Below are 21038 nucleotides of genomic sequence, written 5' to 3'. Positions count from 1 at the left end.
ACATTAAAATATGCTGAAAAAGTTGAAACTAGATTTTGTACCATTGTGTGCGCAATAATTGAGTTGCGAACCTTTGGCTGGTAATGGGATTTAATATTGTTACTGTTTGATAGCACCCTATTAAACAAAGAACTTCAGGATATGCGCCTGTTATGACTTCATTTGCAACAATGGATAATGCATTGGGCAACCATCCAATTAGTTTTAGGTTCTTCAGCCGCACAGTACCAGTAATGTTATAGATTAAAAGGCAGAATGTACAAGGGTTTCAGGGTAAAGGCCTTATTGATTTGTTTTGTGTGGGTTGTGTATAACGCAGTTTCACTTCAAAGTACGAGATTCTCAAAAGTTGTCACAGATTTCGAAGTAAGTTCCATTAGTTAATTTCTATAGAATTTTTACAATTTAATACCTGTAGACTGCATCCAATATATATATATATATATATATATACAGTATACAGGATCGCTTGGATCACTTGTTGCACCTTTATATCGCTTGGTGCAACTTTATTTTGCTAGGTGAACCTTTAACAAGCGAAATAAATGTGTACCAAGCAATATAAGGGTGAACCAAGTGGTGATAATAATGCACCAAGCGATCCTGTATATTTTATATGCACCATGTACACCCCTGCTGTAGGCAGTGGTTCCCAACCTTTTTGTAGTCACCGACCCCTTTTATAAATTGTATAAGTCTGCGGACTCCCAACGTAATTTACCGCAGGTCTTTTTATGTTTCACGTTTCTTGCATACACCTTATTACGCTTTTGGAGCATTCCACCTTCACAGTTTTTTATTTTCAATGGAGTTTCTGTATTGTAGCGGTCAGCACAGCAAACCGATAAATTTTCTGCTATAAGCTAAAACTTAACACATCACGTGTCCTATAAAGTTTATTGTCCATGTGTGTTATTCTGTCACAAAAGGGAAAACAATTACAAAAAGTAATTGTTCTTGACCCAATTAAGGTGTGATAAAGAGTTTGAACTTGTATTTTTCTGTTGGGTAATGATACTAAACATATTTGCCTCCATGGACTCCCTGAAACCATCTCACGGACACCTTGGGGGTCCGCGAATCCCAGGTTGGGAACCACTGCTTTAGAACAAAAAAGTTGGACATAATTAATTTGCCTTTTTACATATTGTATTAAAACACCAAGTTATAGGACCAAGAATGTGTATTTTTTACAATTTAGGGCATGGTCCTAGGCTACACCAGTGCAACCGTGTTTGGTGTAAAACACGAAGCCCATAGTTTGTTTGATTCGAGTTTGGATTTTAATTGTTTTTCTACTTATTTTAGTCTATTTGACAAACATGGCATGTTTTTTAGACAAATCCTGTTAGCCAACAATCAGCATCCATAGTTGGAACAAAGCAGATTAAAAAAGAAAACTGCGTGAAACCAGCCAACGCCAAAAGTCACATTATCTGCGAAACATTGCCTTTTCAAAAACCTGCCTGCCGAAACAACACTGAAGGTAAAACGCCATCACATATAACCAGGGTTGTCATACCGTCCTTATTTCTAAGATTTGTCCTTACATTGAAGGAAGGGCAAATGAAACATTTATTGTCATATTTCAAAAAAAATGTATTTGTTTTAAACTTGGTCCTTATTTTGCCTTAACTTACTTGCAAAAATACCAAGGAACAGACTTAGTGAAATGACAGCCAAATCCATGCTACAAGTAAAAGTAAACCTGGACTTGAGCTGTCGTGAGATGCACGAAGTATTTTCTACGATCAGTGAGTTGCTGGAACACATTGGTTCTGGCAAAAAATGTGATATGTCGTGGCTCGTATTAATGCAAAAAATTGTTCAAAAAACGTTCGTTTCGTAAGTTATGATTTTTTTGGATTGTCCTGATAAGGATATATGTAGGGTTCCATGTACATGTCAACCGTGTATATACCTATGAAAAGTGCGTTTTACTTTACAACTTTTCCAAACGTTTTACTTTGTAGGTCTCGTCCCAAACATAGTTCATTATGTTTGGATTGGAAATGGAACGCTCAAGTATTATCATTACATATCCATTCTTTCTGTTGCAACCAACCACGTAAGTACCTGTATCTATTTGTTGAGCCATTTTCCATCTGTGAAAAAGTTACGCATGTCAATAGTTCACTTATAAATGTCAACAAAATTAATAAATTTTAGGGTGCTTCGTAAAGAAAAGCCAAAATATGATTTTTTTTCTCTATTTACGTTTGCAATATACTCCTTTGTTGTATTACGTTCGAATCCAAAAAGTTCTACTTTTCTTTACAACTAAATTGTTTCGTAACAACTTAAACAAAAACAAACTATGCGATTTACGCAAACCAATAACTTACTTGTTGAAATAATGTTCGAGATGTTAAGAATTTCAGAGACTTGGATTACAATATTTTAGGGTTGGGTATTTGACCGGTTAAATAAAATCTGGTCAATTGACTAGTCAAATACTTGTGAAATAGGTCAAATAACAGTCAAGTGCTACATTATAAAATTGGAATTTTAGTTAAAAGTTGGAAGCCAAAACTTCTCATAAACGATGAGTAATGAATGAAAAGGTTTTAACTCATGTTAATTTGTCTGTGAAATGGAAAAGGTTTAGTTTATTCCATCAAATCATTTTCAGACTGCATTATTTCTTTATTTCACCAATGGCCCATCAGACATTTGTAAACTGGATTCTCCAATTGACTTGTAATTTTTCCACAAAAATCCTGTTAGGGCAATTATAAGACAAGTAGGCTATACCTACAAACAAATTTTTGATCAATTACAGAAAAAAGGACAGTACGCCTACAAATTTACACTGTTGCTTCAAATTACTTAGATTTGTTTAAATTTACAATAGTTAATTTTTAAAATTAAAAATAGTATTTGACCGGTCAAATAGAGCGCTGTCAATTGACCCTGTTTGACTTTTTCTTTTGTCAAAATAGAAACCGGACAAAATGATATTTCACATTAACGATGTCGTTCCACAAGGAGAATTGTGGTTGAATTTGGTTGCTCAAATTCCTTGTTTGGAAGTTTCGTATTTTCAAGTTCCAAAACAAATTTATGGAAATCGAATTTCAGACACTTTAACTCGAACGGACGTTGCAAGGTACACCCAGCTAGCTGGGAAATTCGCTAATTTAGTGTAACTGAAGGCAACTTGCAACATGGTAAACGTGTTTTTATGACAAATGTTCTACAAGTTGCTATTGTTATCAAAAGTAAGGGCATGCTTTTAAACACCAAATAGGTTATTCGCGTGGTGAAAATCTAACCTTTCATTTTGTCATTTTCATCATTGGTGTGCCTTTACCTAATTAAAATTGTGTGTCCATAATTGTAAAGATTTGTTATTCAATAAAAAAAGCTACCTTTTAATAAAGGTTTCAAATTCTTCTAAAACACGGAGGAATTTATCTCGATTCAGATGTTATTGTTCTTAAGTCATTGGATCCTCTTCGCCAATATCCTTTCACAATGGGATTCAATGGTCTTAAGAGTCTAAGTACGTGTTTAGTTTATCTTCAAGGCCAATACCAGTTGGTAACGACAGTTTTTTTCTTGGTCGAGAATATTTGTTTACCAAACATTATAGGTAAAATGTATGGCTAATTGATTATCATTGTTGTAGTGCAGCGTTTCTTAACTGCCGCCAGTGGGGGGATTCAGCCGGTTCGCACCGGTTCTGTGGAACCGTCTCACGAAATTTTATGAGATCAGCGAACCGGTTAGCATTACTGGTTATTGTCAATGGACTTTTTGTAACAGAACCGTCTGAAAAATATTATATTTGTGTTAGAACCGACTGACAAAAAATTGAATCCCACCACCGACTGCAGCCCATGACGAGTGTAGGCGTCACCTTAGTTGCACCAATCTATAGATCTATGTGACTTTTCTTTGGCATTGCTGTCATGTTAAATAAGTCATCCTTCAACTTGTCTTAACGTTTGACAAGTTTACCACGTACACTTGATTGGCACAGAGCCACGCGCCCTGAAAGTTACTTTTAGAGGGTACAAACTACAAAAAGTTAAGAGCCATCGTTCTAGTGCCATTTAGATGTCTATGGCTGAATTTTTTTTAAATAACGATTTTAATTAGTATATTTTTTTCGTTGTAGGTGCTGGGGCAATTTTGTCCACGCCGAATGCGAAGTTCCTTGCCGAGATTTTAAACGGATACAAAAATCTTACTAAAGTCAGTAAGCTGAATATACATTTTTTTTAAATAAACCTTACACATTTTTTATGGAATCATAGATTAGAAACGGTGCGGCCTTTTTCAGCTGTCATAGACCCAGAAGTTTAGCGTTGAGACGCAAAGATCTTCCCATTCACATTGAGGAAACTTCGATGCAACGACCGAACATGTGGGCTGATGAGGAATCGGTTGACCTTTCCAATTTTGACATAAGTAACAATTATATGCTTCACATTCACCCAAGAAGTAACGTGGGACTTTTGACCAAGGTAAACAAAAGTTTACACATTAGCATGAAGTAAAAACATACACAACAGTTATGCTGTAGATCAGCGGTTCTCGACCTTTTTGCCTTTGCGGGCCCTTTTCGATGCAGTTATTAAGCTATTTGTCGACCCCTGAAAGTTTAGGCATTTTTATACTTCTTTTATTAACAAGCAACCAATACATGGTGCATAAAATACCAACAACGTTCGGCCCAGGACCATAATTGTAATCCCTTTGTTTTAATCCCATTTTAATTAAATCTGATTGCATTGTGATGTGACGTTGTTTGCCACTGACAACTTATGTCTGTTGCGTCACAATGGGATTAAAATGTCAAAATAACCCATTTGGTTAGTCGCCTAAGAAGAACGTTTTCTAACAAGTTTGATGCCGAAGCGTTTTTTTTCAAAATGGCAATTTATCAATTTTGTCAATCAAGCTTTGAGCGAAATAAGACTGTTTCGCGGTTTACCCTGATGAAGGCGACCTGTTTAGGACGTCGGTAAAAAAAAATCCCGGAAGAGCGGTATAATGTTGCTATTTGCCTGGCAGCAACTTCTTATACATTAACTATATAAGCTAGTGCAGCTACATTACACCAACATGTACACTCAATATGTAGTCACAAGCTACACAAGCGACACCTATTTTGGTTGCAGAAACAAAACAATTAGTGGTTTTCACCTCAATTTCATTTCAAAGCGTGACCGGTGCTTCATTACCTTTTTAAAGTCCGAACGCTTAAGTTTAAAAGTTTTTGTAACTGCTTACCATCAGAATACGTAAACTTACATTTTTTTTGATAAAATTCGATAACCAGGCCTATATTGAATGTGTTATACGCAAGAATTTTTACATTCAACTGCATATGCATATGAACGTCACACCAACAATCTATAGCATTATTAATGGTAGAAGTTAACGTCCGTCATTTAGTTGTTCACGTAAATGCAATGGTTCCCCTTGAAGTAGACGCATGCATATCAATTTTGCCTCTTCTGTTTAGTGGAGGGCGAACCAAATCCGGATCCACGATTCCACGTACGGCGCGGCCGCAAGAGCAGCTCTGTTTGGAACTCAAGATCTCGTGTTTCTTCGCGAGGAAGCTTTTCGCGCAAAGGACAGGAATACGCCAACACCAATGAAACTTTATTTACACAACGAAACTCGTCCTAAGAAATAAGCTGGGCTACCAATTTTATTATCGAAGCTTCTTTCTGGGGTTGTTTGACACTCACCTGCACTGCGCCTGACTGCAGTGCGATTTTTAGGGCAATTTTAGTTATGTGCTATTTTCTCTTTTTATCCGCAAAACTATAATCGTGTGTCGAAAAAAATATATATATATATTTTTTATCGGCATCTCTCACTACGATTATTATCGTGTACTTGCATACATCCAGCGAACCGGACAGATTGCCTTCTTTCTTTAACTCAGTTTTTGACTTTTCGGCTAATCAATAATCATGCGCCTTGTTCGAATAAGTAAAACTGAAACCAACTGATTTTTTTGTTTTGAAAAGATAAACAAAGAATTTTTGACATTGCTTATTTTGAAGTTTGTTTGCTGTAATTGCTGTTTCAGAAAATAATAAATTATATTCAGAAAATAAATGCATGACTGACTTAATAAAGTCACACGTGCGACATCAAGTGGCACAAGCGCGAAATATGAATTTCTGTTTTCATTTTTCAGTTGAGATTGATTTGAGACTTTGAGTTTATTTTGTCAGCAGCATGGAATAATCTCCACGCATGAATTGTGCAAGAATGAAATAGATAAAACTTTTTTGAGTCTGAAAATGTAAAAAGTGCATGTTCCATGGATTAAGGTTGAACGTGTTTTGTTTTCAACGTTGTTCCATTCATTTATACAAGTGGAAAGAAGTATAGTTTGTTTGGTCATCAAGTTAAATAGATTACCTTGAAATATTTGACTTTTATAAAACTATAGTTTCTTGTCTTTGTCCACCACTTTAAACAGGAGTTGAAGTAGTGCCAGATTGTCTGGTACGCAACTGTTTTTGTGTGTCGTGTCACTGTTTTGCACAGGCTTACGGATTTCAAGGCAATGATTTCATCTGGCAATATTCCGCACGGACCTTATCGGGCAACAAAACTGGTAAGAAACATTTGTTTAAGAAAAAACGAATAAACAGTATTTAATACCACTGCTACCAAAGTACAAAACATTGAAAACAACAGAATGTGATTTTTTGCAATACTAGAACATATATTAGTATTGTTTCTAAGGTTTATGTTAGACATGGGTAATTCTAGTATAATATTGGAGATTTTTTTAACTTGGGTTTGTTGCTAAACCTGCTTTTTTTCCAAAGTGGAACGAGGTGGTTCGATTGTTCCAAGCTGGAATTCCAACAAAGAAACATCGCCAACTGTTGAAGTCGTACGAAGATTGTTTCTCTGCAACTGAAGCTATCGATTGGCTGCATGCTTTGTTAAAAGCAAACAGAAACTTTGGAACACAGGTAACGATCATGTCATTTCCTTTGAGAAATATAGCCTATTTGGATAGTGTTATACCAGCTTACATTCACTCTTTTTGCCCAAAAGATATGATAGATACATTTTGCAAATGTCAGTAAAAATAATCAGTAGTATCTATTGTCAATGTGCAAGAATTTTTCTTCAATTGTTTTTGCTGGCAAGTTGTTTCAGTGATTTGCATATACATCCTCTGTGTGGCATAAACCCATTTTTTTTCAATATGGGTTTGTACATGCTGTTTCAATTTTCACAACTTTGTGTTAGGCTGTGGCTTATCCTCAAAAATATGTAAAATCTGAACAAAATTTATTGCAGAAAAACTTCACTGGTCCTAAGTTGTAGGTTTTGTATAGGCGACATATAGTAAAAAGGGTTATGCAATAACACATCTATTTATGCAACAGCCTTTAATCTTTTACAGGTAACAAGACAACAAACCATTCAATTGCTTCAGAAATTTTTGAAGAATCATGTATTTGAAGATGTCCATGGAATGTGGGGAACTGAGGATTTCTCGGACAACAATCAACTTTACAGGTTTAAAATGACAAAAAAAGACATTACAACCTATACTGTCAATAATGAACATAAAACAATATTTTGTATTCACAAATCTTTCGCTAAATGCTCATGCCAGAATATTCCTCTTTGGACTTATTTTTGGCATAGTGTTTCAATTTGCAAATGCCAAAAATAAGAGGGTTAAGAGGTTTTATATGTGGTTCTTGACCACCTAAACTCCTAATGTATATGTTGATTTAAAATTTGATGCAATATCCGAAATTGACAACTAGTTTAACACTAAACATATTTAAAAACTAGATTTTTGTTGTGCAATGTTACACCAAATTTAAACATGCTTTGAAGGTAACCTTCAGTAAAATATACAATTAATGGTAAAGTTTTGTTATTTGGGGGTAAGCTTTAAAACAAGTGCGTGGGTATGTTGGATTGCTAAAACAACTGTATGGTTAGAAAGGTACTTAAAACATATATATGCTTTAGAAAACAACTGAACGTAACATTTCCAAACTTGTTGAATTTAAAGTTTTGAAAATCACAAGGCTCTTCCTAAAATTTATACATATGTTTATTGAAGATTTCCGATTGCTGAAAGTCCTTCGAAATCGATTCGACAGCCACTTGCGTTGCTTCCAACAAACACAAGAAGAGAAGATGAAAAAAAGTCGAACGTTAAAAATTCATCGCAGCTTTTCAAATCTACTCCGAATCTTTCAAAGGTTGGAAATGTTAGGATTTTTGTACATAACACCGCTCCTGCTGATTTTATGTAATGGAGTTTATCTTTACTTTAATTGCACCTAAAACCCAAACTGTGGTCCATCAGTTAACAAAGTTCTAACATTTTACATAAAACAACTTTGCAATATGTGTTTGGTATTGAAACCAGAATTGTACGTTAATTATATGTGCACAAAATCATAAAATAACTGAACTGCATAAACAGTAATTATGGTGAGCTTAATTTCAGGCTGGGTTGCATGCTCTTTTTTATTAATTTCAATATAATTTTCTCTTTTTACATGTAATTTTATTCCCCCCAGTCCCATTACAAGCTTGATAGATATTTTCCGACATAATAATACCAATTGCTGAAACCATAATAGTTTAGTATTTCTTCAACCATTTTAAGTTAACTTCTAGGAAACAGGCAAGCTAATATTATTATTCCTCTGGATTGCATTTAAAATTTACTTTACAAACCTAGACAGTACCTGCCATAAAGTCTTTGTTTTAGAAAAGGTCACATAATTGCGTACTAATTGTTGTTTCTTTGTTCAGATTTCACCTCCTTTTGTATGTGGCCAAAACAATGGAATTATGCAAGACAAAACAAACAGTCTCCAGCAATTGGGATCAAAGGAGCAACAACAACCAGAGTTAACGCAACAGGAAATGGCTGGGGTGTGGAAATCCTCTCTCCTTGTGTGGTGAGTTGTTTGATTGTTGTAAATATCTTCTGGTCTGTCTATATTGTATTTTAACATGGTGTGTGTAATTTACCACTTTAGAAAAGTTAACACTATAGTCAAATTGGGTAAAAAAATTGTGTTGCTGATTTTTTTTGTTTTTGGCAACAGAAGGTCAGTATTTATTTGCAATAAAGCTGATGGGATTACTTTCATAATCATCAGAAGCATTTTAGAGTTTATTACAAATTTATACAGTTGTTTGACAAAATCGCTTGTTATGTTTAACCTAAAATGGTACAAACAAAAACAATTTTGGGTAAAAACACAAGTGGACATTGGGGCAGCTACTTATTTATTTGAAATTGCTCTTATTAGGACAAACACTTTTATCAATGCCTGTTGTATATTTTTCATTTCTAACTTGGTATTCTTGTATGTTGGGTGTTTTTTTTTTGTTTTTTTTTACTCCATGTATGCTAACTGCATTTACTGCACAGTCTCAAAAAAGTGCTTCATCTGGAAAACACAACCGAAATTTTTCCTGGAAAGGAACTGAACGCAGATTGGATCCAACACAATGCTACTCAAATGGCGCCATCTGGTGTTGTACATGTAAAGCCTGAAGAGGAATTACCGTGTTGGTTACTGAGTGCTATGAAATGCTTAGCTGGGTGGCCTAACTCTACTGACTCCGGGTTACCAAATTATCAAGGTACTACTAGTGTTTTTGATACAATTGATATTATTTCTATACTAAATTTTAAAGCAAAGGGTTATGTTTAACTTTCAGAATCATTTTTACTAGATTTAGTTTTTGATTTTACCACTTGGGTTATAAAAAAAAATACAGTATTGTTTTGTTCTGAACATAAAATTATTGTTGTTGTTTTTCAAAAATGTATTAAAAAATTTTACATTTTTAAGAGCCCAGTAAACTAAAAGCAAATTTATTGTTGATTGAAATCTTTGTGTTTTCACAAGTAAAAAACTCTTTCATACAAGGTTTTGAGAAGGATGTCTTCAAAGCCATTTGGGAATATTTTCGTGCTATGCCTGATGCTCTCACTACTCATGGCTACTTTGAAATTTTCACAACTCTTCTGGTTCGTGGTGAACTTCTCGATGAAATGTGCCGCGGTCATAACCACACTGTGGCTATTGAAGGTAGGAAGCATCGTGTATCGATTTATTACAATCCAGGTCAGATTTGTAAGCGAAAATTGAGCTCAAACCCGAATCGTTTTTGAGAGCCCTGATCTTTTAGGATAAGTATTTTTTCTGTAATAGGCAAACAGTTTAAATTTTTGGGGCCACTGGCCCTGGCTGAGAACCAATGGTGTACACAACGGACAGTAAAAGAAAAACATGACATTTTAGGGCTGTTGGGCATTAGGTTACAACCAGCAGCTAGCTACTCATCTTGGTAATTTTTATTTAAGAAGGCCTAAATCAATCCCGTTTGTTAAAAAACAAAGCTCAAACCCAACCCTTAAAGCTTAGCTTGACTTACAACTCGGATCCAGATAGTCTAAAGAAACATTTTGTATGCTTACTGTATCCCAGCTGTAGCTATGTTGTAGGTAATATGGTTATTTGCACATGTAAGTTATTCACAAAAAAGCGTGGACTTGTATTTAAATAAAGTTGCGTTTAACCACAGCAATATTTGCCATAATTTCGTTTTTCGTTCAACAAGGTGCAATATTCAACATCACCTTTTTGACCTTAGATAAATCAACCTTTTTTACACATTTATGTTTTGTTCATAAAACAATCCAAAATGACTAGCTAGTTTTTGAAACCCATGATTAGTATAAGGTTAAAGCCTACAGCCCTACACCATAGATTTGTGTAAATAAATTTAATCAAAAATATTTTATAGATTCCCAACCACATCTACAGTCAGAAGCAGAACTGGATAAAATCCACAAGAAACTTGTTCAAGCTCAGATGCGACATAAAAACTTGGAAGTAAGAAGGCAGAAAAGTGGAAGACGGGGAAAAAAGCTATTTAATGCTGATGGTATGTTATATTTCACCAAATAAAGATAACTTAATAGGCTATGTATAGTCTGACTGTGAGACATGGTATATATAGATGTATGTATATATCCAGCATCGCCATATTGTCTGTGTTTCTAAGATTTGTCCCTATTTTGATGTGATCTTCCTTATTTCTAGAAAAGTCTCTCTTTTGTCTTTAGTTTTAGTTACGTTTTGTATGTAAATTCATCCTAGATGACTGCACTATGATTTCTAACCGAATGTAAACACACATATAGATTTACAACACAAGAAAAGATCACTGCTATCACTATTTTTAGTATAGTAGCTTGGTAGATTCGGTTGTAACAATATGTGAAAATTTAGCATTTGATACAGATAGACTTCAAAGAAAAAATTTAAAATTAAACACTACAATGCAAATATAATCGTTTGTTTTATTTTGGTAAGAAATTCATGACACATTTCTCAGTTAAAAAGTTCAGAAACATAAACATGTTCCTACATTTCCTACTAATTTGAAGTTTTTTTAAACATCTCCTGCATTTTAGTGTTATAAAAGTTGTGAATGGTGTATTTTTCCTGCATCCTAAATCTGACGCATCATTTGGTGTTGTGTTACAGAAAACAATGTTGGGATGAAATTGTGTCCGAGACATGCTGGATTGGAAGCAAACAACAATCATACCCACATGTTACAGAGGTAAATAGAATATGATAAGTATGCATTTTTGTTAAATTAGGCATAAAACCTAAAGTCTGTGGTTTTTTTTTTCAGACTTGTGTCATAGGTTCAAATCCCACCACAGGCTCGATTTTTCGCATAATTATGCCTACTTGAGAGACCATATTGATTCAATATTACACCTTTAAAAGGCCTGACATACAATAACTTATTTATGTGCCTATCGTGACATGCTTTGACATTGAACAGGGGTTGTCTAAGATTTATAAAAACACTATGCACTTGACAAATAAAAGTAGTGTTAATTAACTCTCAATGATGTTACCCAAAGTAACAAGACTTGTTGAATGTCCAGGAACTAATGAACTGTTATTGTTGCACAGAAATCTTAGTTTAAATGATAATTCCATGAGAAAACGGATGAGTGGAATGATGGAAGATCACTTTCAATCCACTCCAGCTCTCGATGTCCTTGATGAAGAGACATCATTCCATTATTCACAGGAAAATAATCCTATCATCAGGTTTGTCACTTGCTTTATTGTGACTAATGGGGTTTGCATAGGGATTTTAGAATAGTTATCAAGAACAGTAAAACTAATCTAGAATAGTTACATCAAATAAAGATTACTATATCCCATTTTTGTTTTCTTCATGCAGATGGGTCTGGTTATTCGCATACCAGTTAATTGGATATTTTTTAGCACATTACATGTCAAAGAATTGTCCAGTTTATCACATAAACTGAGCAATTTGCTAAACTTTTAGAAGCAATTAATCAGATTTTTTTCTGTATTGCATTGAAGACTGATGATATTTATCTCAATGGAACAGAAAGAATGTCTTTATATGTATACATATAAGTGCTTAGGGTTTTAAACTCCGCTTATCACATAAAAAGCTAGGCCAACTGGTTATGTGATGAACTGTTTTTGTCTGCATACGCTTATAAATTTTAAGTTGCAAAATGTTTACAGAAATTACAATTCAAAATATAGAAAGCCAAAATGATTAGCCTCAACAACTTTTGTCGACATTTTTTGCAGGTCAAGCCATACTGATTTAGCATTGAACAAGCATCACAACATTGCTGCTTCACTACCAGAGCTTCGGGTTTCGGAGCACAGTGTTTCAAATCATGATGATAACAGTGAAAAAGAAAACTATGTTAATCTTAGTTTCCAACACAAGGCATTCCCCTCATCTACAAGCACAGGTGAAAAATTAGAAATTGTTTTTTTGCAGTTTAAACCTTATTGGGCTATGTATGTTCCAACTTCAATTATAACAATATTAAACTAATTTATTTTTTATGTGTTTAAATGTTGGAGTTACTGCTTTTACTTGTTTATTGCAATACCCTGTTTGGTAAAAGGTTTTTTTAATGAATCAAAATGATTTGTAAAAATCATCATGTTGCAGTATTAGGATCTGCACTTAATGATATACACTCACTTTTCTTGTTTAACTACTTTACATCTGTGCTTGAGTGCAGTAAAAAACAATAATAATTGGAATTCAAAAACTGCAGACTATAAAAATTTGAATTCAAAAAGTTAGTGAAAAAGCAAAAAGGGATACTGAAGCGCATGATAAAATTGGAATAAACAGAATAGCTAGATGTGGTTTAAAACTAGGATTCAACTTCTCCTGAATTGTGGTCTGTAATATATATACTGATTGATTTGGCATTGATTTTTTATTTTCCAGACTTACACAATAGTACGCCAGACTCATTAAAAGCGTTATACTGAATAAGCCAGTCACCAAACATTCACCATCATATTGTAAAGCATAGGTTAGAAAAATCTAGCCTGTGGTGGGATTCAAACCCCAACAGGAGTCTTTCTGGGACTCGCGCTCTACCAACTGAGATACACAGGCTCAGTGGTGAACCAGTCGAAAGTGAGATTTACACATGAGTGTGCCATAATCACTGGTCTGCATAGACGCTTCAGAGCTAATTCCAGTTGTAAATTAATGTTCATCTTACGCAAATAATGTTATACCCTGCCTAAATTGTTTTTAGCATCACCACATTCACAGTTTATCGGAGACGGACTTCAAGAAGATCAAGGGGATGATATATTCTCCTCTGTGGAAGATCTACTCTTCAACATGAGCCACACAATGAGGAATGAGCTGGAGTTAGATCTGATGGCTGAAAATGATGAAGATCAACCTCAAGATGATAAGGATCTTTTCAGTCCTCCTTACAGAACCATGAAACCTCTTCCCAAAAACTCAGGATACCTAAACAGCCACTCAACCCCGTTTAAGGATACCAACACTGATCCAAAATTTAGGAGTGCAGCTCCGAAAAAGATGGTACCACCTCCGGATTTAATACCTACATCAGGTGACCCTTACATGGAGATGCTGCCTCAGAAGAGCAGACTTCAAGAGGAAAAGAAAAATAAGAGTTCACCTCCATCAGCATTTGATATGTACAACAACATGCACCAGGAAAAGAGAGCAGAGAGATATGGGAGTTTGCCAAGACTTGCAAACAAACCATCGCCACCTGCTGCTCTGGTTGGAAGGGTCTACTCTGTTCGAAATGCAGGTGAGAGCAGCTTGTTTTAAGGCATTTGCTAGGCATTGGAGTTCAAATAGAATGGAACTTAAATTGAAAGAACAAGAAATGATATTAAGTTTACATTATATTTTTTGGCTGCAGTTATTTGTGTAGTTCTTTTGTGGTTCATTGAGAATTTCTTTTTGTCAAATGTTTTTTTAAGATACATAAATAACTTGCATGCTGGCTTTCTACCTGTAATCCGATTAATTGCATTATTGGTTTAGTTGCTAGAAATCATTAATCCCAACCATAGCCATTTGTCAAGTAAATCGTATGTTTAGTTGCATAATCTGGTTAATTGCATAAAACAGCTTGACATATTGGCTATGCTACTACAACGAAATACAGTAAACTTCGGTTAATCTGGACCCGTTTAGACCAAAAAATGCCCGGTTTAGGCGAAGATCTGGTTCATCCGATGTCGATTAGTCAAGGCCTTACCACATTACAAATCATTTGTACCTCAAGTGTCGTCCAAATTAGTCGAAGATCCGGATTAACCGAATCTGGTTTAAAGGTTGATGTACAACAAAATCTATAATCCCTAATTCACAGCTGTTATATTGCCTCCCGTTTAGAAAACATACATAAAAGAAAACATTGTGAAGAAGGCCATCGATTGAACCGCTCTCGACCGAAATCTGACATCATAGAACGGAGAGAGGTCCCGCCATACGATACCGACTCTTCAACTGTAAATGCACACCGCATTAAGTCTCGTATCATGAGGCTGCCTTATGTGTCTGTGGGCATCAGGGACAGGCAGCTTAAGGCCCCATCCATGGACGATGTAGCTGGAAAATTTGCTCGCCTTAGCAGGTAAATGGTCCCTAGCCACAAATAACAATTACAGTATTTTTGATGCAGCAAACATAATAATGAATGTCATATAAGTGTAAAACACACATATCATTGCTTCTATGTTGTCACCAAGTTGGGTAAATTGAATGTTTTTGTTTCAAATTTGTCCTGGAAAAATACAGACAATTAGGAGTAATTCCAACTCCAGTTTTCTAAACTTTTTTCTTGTCATTAATCGGAGTCTTTTTGCGTGTATTGTTAAGTAACGGCAGTGGTTCCCAAACAGGGAGGAATTCCTCCCAAGGAATTTTAAAACTTGAATGGAGGAATTCACTTAAATTCATACATGTGGTTTGAAAATAGACACTTTGGCTTTGGAAATATGACTTGAAAAGTTTATCTTTGTGTGGTTTAGCATCTACTATGTAGCCTGTTGGAGAGGAATGAAAATGTTTTGAATTGTTAAGAGAGGGATTGGGTGCGGTTTAGGATTCAATTTGCAATAATACGAAATTTGCGATTAACCGAACTGGTTTTCATTTATCTAATTTCAGATCGTACAGCAGTCTGCATCCTCGTAGGACTCAACCACCTCAACCAATGGCTTCGACGTCAAACCTACAGCCACCCAATACGTCATTGTTACGTCACAAAAGCGTCAGTCGGCCAAATATCACAATTCCAAGTGAACCTCAATCGCCACTTAGTGCAGCGCTGGATTTGGCGCGAAAACAACGAGTCGCTATTGGTTGGTTTGCCTGCGACGAAAAATGTATGTTGTTTCTTGCTTTGAAAAAATGTTTCGATTTGTTTTTAAGGGGAGCAACAAAATGTGAGACCTCATACCGCTGAAGCATTCCAGTTGTGTCTACTGCTTTTGTCTCCTGTTCGCAGAAGGTAAATCATGGTTTCTATTCTAAAACCGGGATATTGTGTCACACTGCGTTTGTTATCAAATTTGGTTGCAACTGCATATAAAATGTCCAAGCAACAAACAAATGTAGCTTACCAAAAGCTAACGGCTTTGTCGTCAACGCATAGTTGTAAACGGGTCTGAAATTGGAGCCCGAAACCCTGCCCAAACCCGAATCGCGTTCAAGAAGCCCGTTTAGATGCGAAATTGAGTGACAGGTATATACATTAAAAGCCCCATGAACGGCCAAGACAACAATCACAATAATAGACAGTTGGTCTTGAACAAGGGCTTTTTGGGCTGTTTGTCCTTAAGTCAGGTCCAGCAACTGGCTACTACGCTAATTAAATTTATTCAAAAATATTATTACCGACACAGAGTGTAAAGTCAGGTCCGAATCAAGCCCGTTTTTTAAAGAAACCTAAGACCGAACCCGGCCCGACTTACAACTCTGTGCCTACAATTAACTTACAAGGGCAGTTGGGATTCGTCTTAGGATGTTTGCTGATAATGTATCCAGTTGTTCTATCTGTCACAGAAAACTTCATCTACTTCTGAGACTTCTTTCAAAGATGTTGAGCAACCCAAACCTGATTTCATTCGACAATCAACAGTCTCTACGATCTCTGGTAGGAGCTTGCTGTTTTCGTGCGTTAAAATCTTCAAATACCCTAAGAGACTAACGTGTCCCATAGGTCAGTGTTTCCCAACCTGTGGGTCGCGCCCTGATGTTGGGTCGCCTGTTTTTGTGGCAATAGGAGCATCTACTTTTTGGCTTTATACTTTTTTGTTTCGTAGCGTATTTTTTTTTATTTCCCTAGATTTAAATTGTTGCCGAATAATAATTTCATGAAAACTTTTCGTGATAATGGTTAATTTTGTTTGTGACGTCATAAGTAGCTCATTGTTGAGCGTTGTCTGGAGCTGGACGATAATGCTTTGAACCAGCTCTAAATTTCGGGCAAAATGGAAATGTTTTTTTGAAAAAAAAAAGTAAAGGCACGTATGTACAAGAAATCTATTCATTAAGACAGTGGTTCTCAAACTGTGCGTCGCGACGCTCTGGTGCGTCGTTTCAATTTTCCAAGGGCGTCGCAGAATATTTCCGTTTCGTGGCTGAACTCAGTTTATTTCATAAAAATGAGGTTTCAGTGCAGGTGACGTATATCTACGTCCAAATACTTTTTGCGTAGAGTGCGGATTGACGTAAATTTACCTCAAAAGTTTTTGATCAAAAATGCGGCTGTCCGTTAATGTACGTCGAGACCAAACAGTACAAGCAGCAAGTGCGTGATAGGCGCGTGTCTGGGGCGACGCTTGGCGGGCATTAAACTTGATTATGTGAACGGAGTCTTGTTTCTTAACAATGTAACAAAGGCGACTTTTCTAGCAAAGGCTTGAGGTAGTTATAACGTATAATTGTCAGAAAAGTTTGAAGTAATTATTGTGCATGAGTTTTAGCAGTAAATTTTTGTGCATCAGTCATATTGTGCGCAAGTTGAAACATTACTTTCATTGTAATTCGTTATTGATGCTGTTAAGGCCTTGCAGCAGACAAGACAATGCAATTGTGCGCAATAATTAAAACAATTAACAAAAGCCCGCAGGTAATTGCCGGGTGCACTGAAAGTGTTGAGTAACTTTGTCGAAAAACAGTTAAGCTAAATTTGTTCTCTAAGTGCTGTTTAAAGGATTTAAATTAACTGTTTATTGATAAGTTTCCTCATTAACTTTTATTTGCTGGTGCGTCGCAAGTCCAGAAAACTTTTCCAGAGGCGTCGCAACAAAAAAAAGTTTGAGAACCACTGCATTAAGATAACGCAGCTAATTAACGGCTCGAAATATGTAATTGTTACGTCATTGAACCGGCAAAGCACGTCACTTTTTGCTCTGGCTGTTGTACCTTAAAAATAACATCAACCTTTTTGCTTTGGCAAGTTTTTATTTTATTTATTTTTGTTTGTTTTAACATGTGGACGTGTTTTTGCATAGCTCATCCAGAAGTTTACTGCCTGCGTCATTCGACAGCGTGACGTCAGCGATGACGTAGAATCGAAATTATCCGAACGTGTCTTTTGCTTCATGCTTGACCACGCGTCGCTGGTTATGACGGTTCCGGAAAAACTTAGAACAGAAGTGGAAAGTGCAGTGAAGCGTATCGTTGCTGACAAGGTACCTTTCTATTAAATGCCTACACTTGTTTGTAGACTGAGCGCGTTTCATTGATTTTATTTTATTTTTACTGTTAGGACAGGTGTCGGCAACCTTTTTTCTACTGCGGGCCGTTTTTGAAACTGAAATTTGATCGCGGACCGGCCGTCAAAAACCTACAAATATTTAGCTATGAAAACGCCTAAATTAGTTTATCAACACCGGGCCCGGTAATGAACTCGTCGCAGTCCGGTACCGGGCCGCGACCCGGCGGTTGCCGGTCGCTGTGTTATGAGATTCCTAAACTGCCCGCAAAATAACTAACTGCTTATAGTGCTTAAGTCCCAAAAGCTCTGGGTACTTATCTCGTCTCGGTACAGGAGTAATAATATTAAACTGCGTGGTTCCAAACCAGTAAAACATATATAAACGAGTTATAAAAACTTTGCGTTTCAAGATATGCCATTATCCTGATAAAGGCGTCTCATATTAGACGTCGAAGTCGGTTGTTTATAATAAAGGTGCCGGTAGAGCAACGCTCGTTTTAACCTTATGTCTGGGAGCAACAGCTAATTTATTCAATAAAACGTTATTTAACTAAACCAATATATTACTCCAAGCTTATCCCATAAAATTACGACCAGCATTTTCACTGTAAGGCAGATAGGTCTTTAATGAACGTATTTTCTTGTCGTTCAACGTAAAAAATCCTCCATTTATCTTTCTGTTACCTTTTTTCAATTATTCTGTTCTTATGTAGGAGAGTATGAAGAGGGACGCTTTGGGGAGAAAAAAGTTGTCAAGGCAATATACGTTTTGCAAGCAGGTATAGTAAAAATGAGTGGATGTTGATATTCTTGCATGTCTTGTATCTCTACCGCACCTAGCGGTAGTGATTTGTATATAACGTATCCGCTATATGTCGCAGGTGAGCAGTACAGAGTATGAGGATCACAGACAAACAGCGTTGAGATCAGCACTAACAGAGCTTCTTCAGAAAACTGTCGACGACCAAACCATTTCGGCGAAAGAAAAGAAAAAGAAGCTAAAACAAGTTCGAGCAGTTTGAGTTATGATATTTCTGTCTTTGAATACATTTTTGCTGCCACCATTTATTTTTGCAGGGTTTTTTTAAAGTTCTATTTTGCCACAAACCTTACAATTTTATAAACTGTCTTTTTTGTTCAACTGGCAAATATAATAGTTGAGCAAAAGCAAATAGTTTCTGAAATATGCAAAATAGTTTGTAAATTAAGACAATAAATTGTGCAAGAGCAACCTAAAAGCTTTATTTTAGTTAGAATCGCAATTTTAATAATTAAATTTACAATACTGGATATAGGTCAGTGGTTCTCAAACTTTTTTATTGTTGGGGCCAAATGGTAGTTTTTTAAGTGTGTAGGGAGCCGCAAAAAAACGAAACCTTGAGAAAATCACTAAAGATTATTACTTAAATAAGCTAAAATATCAATGTTTGGTGGTTTTTTGAGGTCTGGTGCGAGCCGCAAAATAAGTAGTTGGGAGCCGCATGTGGCCCCGAAAACCGAGTTTGAGAACCACTGATATAGGTCATGGTATAGGTACCTCAGATACATTTTTGAGCTAAAATTGCTTTTCAAAAAATAATTGCGAAAGTAATGTTGCGAAGCCATGATCAACTCACCAACCATTTTGTTCAGTTTCAGAAATCTTACCCAGAAATTTTCAAAGCCCGCTTTCCTAATGGTCACCCAAAATTAGAAACAACCTCCAACAAAAAACAACCTTTGCTCAGCGGCGCCATCCAGAGGTTGAGAAACTTTAGGTAAAATATCACTCATTACTAAAATAGACAAATCCTGTTATATGCTTACAAATATGATTTTTTTTTCAGACTATGATCCTATAACATCTACATACGTTCAAATTCTGTGCTGGCCGTTCAGCTTTTGTACAGTTTTAAACAATTGTGTTCGTTTTGTACTTCTGGATTCTATGATGAAATTAATAGGATGCTGTTTCAGTTTCCTCTGGAAGCAACTTGATCTTCAGCAATCATTGTGTGTGGCCACTATAGTGTGCAACTTTTCGTCTAGTTTACTAGTTTTTTTTGCTTATATGGGGTACAACTTTTTCAACAAATTGTCGTGTGTGTTGTCTCCAAAAGTTTTTTTTCAAGTTATCTTCGATCTGTGTCCGTTTTTTCACCAATCACTGCATGTCTAAACACTGTCACAATTTTTGTTGTTTGTTCTTCACTTTGCAACTTTTTAAGTGCTCAATTTCCTTAGCACAGTAACAATCGGTGCTTCGTTTTGTCGATTTCTTAGTCTTCCATTTCTTTGTTTACGTCGCGTTTTTGCTGCTCAATCACTTTATGTCCTGCTGATTTGCCTATAAGTCGATCAATATTGCTTTGAAAGAGTTTAAACAAACCTAAACCAATATAATAAAAATAAAGTAGTTGCGATTCGAGTTGCTCCGTGGTTATATAATCAGAGCCAGAGTTGCAAGTCGGGCTTAGTTTCGTCAAAAAGCGGGGTTGATTCGGGCCTGACTTTAGACTCTGTGTCAGTATTATTATTTATTTATTTTTTGAATAAATTTAAGTAGCCAGTCGTTGGACCAGACCTAATGTCAAACAGCCCTAAAACGCCAAGTTCAAGACCAGTTGTGTTTGTTGTCTTGGTCTTTCCTGTGGCTGCAATGTATACGCCTGTCAATCAAACTTTCGGGCCTCACAACGGTCTTTTTAAAAACAATTTGGGTTCGGGCCGGGTTTCGGACTTGTACTTTCGGGTTCGGGCCCCAATTTCCGGACCGTTTAGAAATGTGATCACAACAACCACACAGTTACGACCCATTCAAACTTTGTGCATTTGTAAGGGAGTCAAACGACATTAATGACCTGTCCAAAAAATGTGTAGGTGGTCAAAAGTAACCAATTTGTTAAAATGCAACATGATAGTACGTATCAGAATTTGTAGAAGTGCTTTTCAACCACGAGTCCGT

The 21038-nt window shown here is 36.0% G+C and overlaps 2 protein-coding genes across 2 annotated transcripts; both read left to right on the top strand.

Moving 5' to 3' along the window:
* The first annotated feature begins 185 nt into the window (after nt 1–185).
* LOC145223212 (uncharacterized) lies at nt 186–6484 on the top strand. Its single transcript, XM_080089590.1, has 8 exons — nt 186–366; nt 1339–1486; nt 1974–2068; nt 2943–3109; nt 3384–3505; nt 4124–4200; nt 4263–4472; nt 5477–6484. Exons 1-8 carry the CDS (start codon nt 256–258, stop codon nt 5651–5653), a joined length of 1107 nt encoding a protein of 368 aa, XP_079945716.1. The 5' UTR covers nt 186–255; the 3' UTR covers nt 5654–6484.
* LOC145223211 (DEP domain-containing protein 1A-like) lies at nt 6444–20501 on the top strand. Its single transcript, XM_080089589.1, has 21 exons — nt 6444–6592; nt 6810–6959; nt 7400–7515; nt 8078–8219; nt 8782–8930; nt 9410–9624; nt 9915–10076; nt 10795–10935; nt 11541–11619; nt 11985–12125; nt 12648–12817; nt 13631–14167; nt 14761–15001; nt 15538–15731; nt 15802–15880; nt 16435–16525; nt 17889–18068; nt 18808–18873; nt 18976–19101; nt 19727–19851; nt 19921–20501. The coding sequence occupies exons 1-21, from the start codon at nt 6542–6544 to the stop codon at nt 19925–19927; spliced, it is 3162 nt and encodes a 1053-aa protein (XP_079945715.1). The 5' UTR covers nt 6444–6541; the 3' UTR covers nt 19928–20501.
* The last annotated feature ends 537 nt before the right edge of the window (nt 20502–21038 follow it).

This window comes from Phallusia mammillata, chromosome 4 (assembly GCF_965637545.1).
Source record: "Phallusia mammillata chromosome 4, kaPhaMamm4.hap1.1, whole genome shotgun sequence".
NCBI lineage: Eukaryota > Metazoa > Chordata > Ascidiacea > Phlebobranchia > Ascidiidae > Phallusia > Phallusia mammillata.
This window is presented reverse-complemented; position numbering and strand designations above follow the sequence as displayed.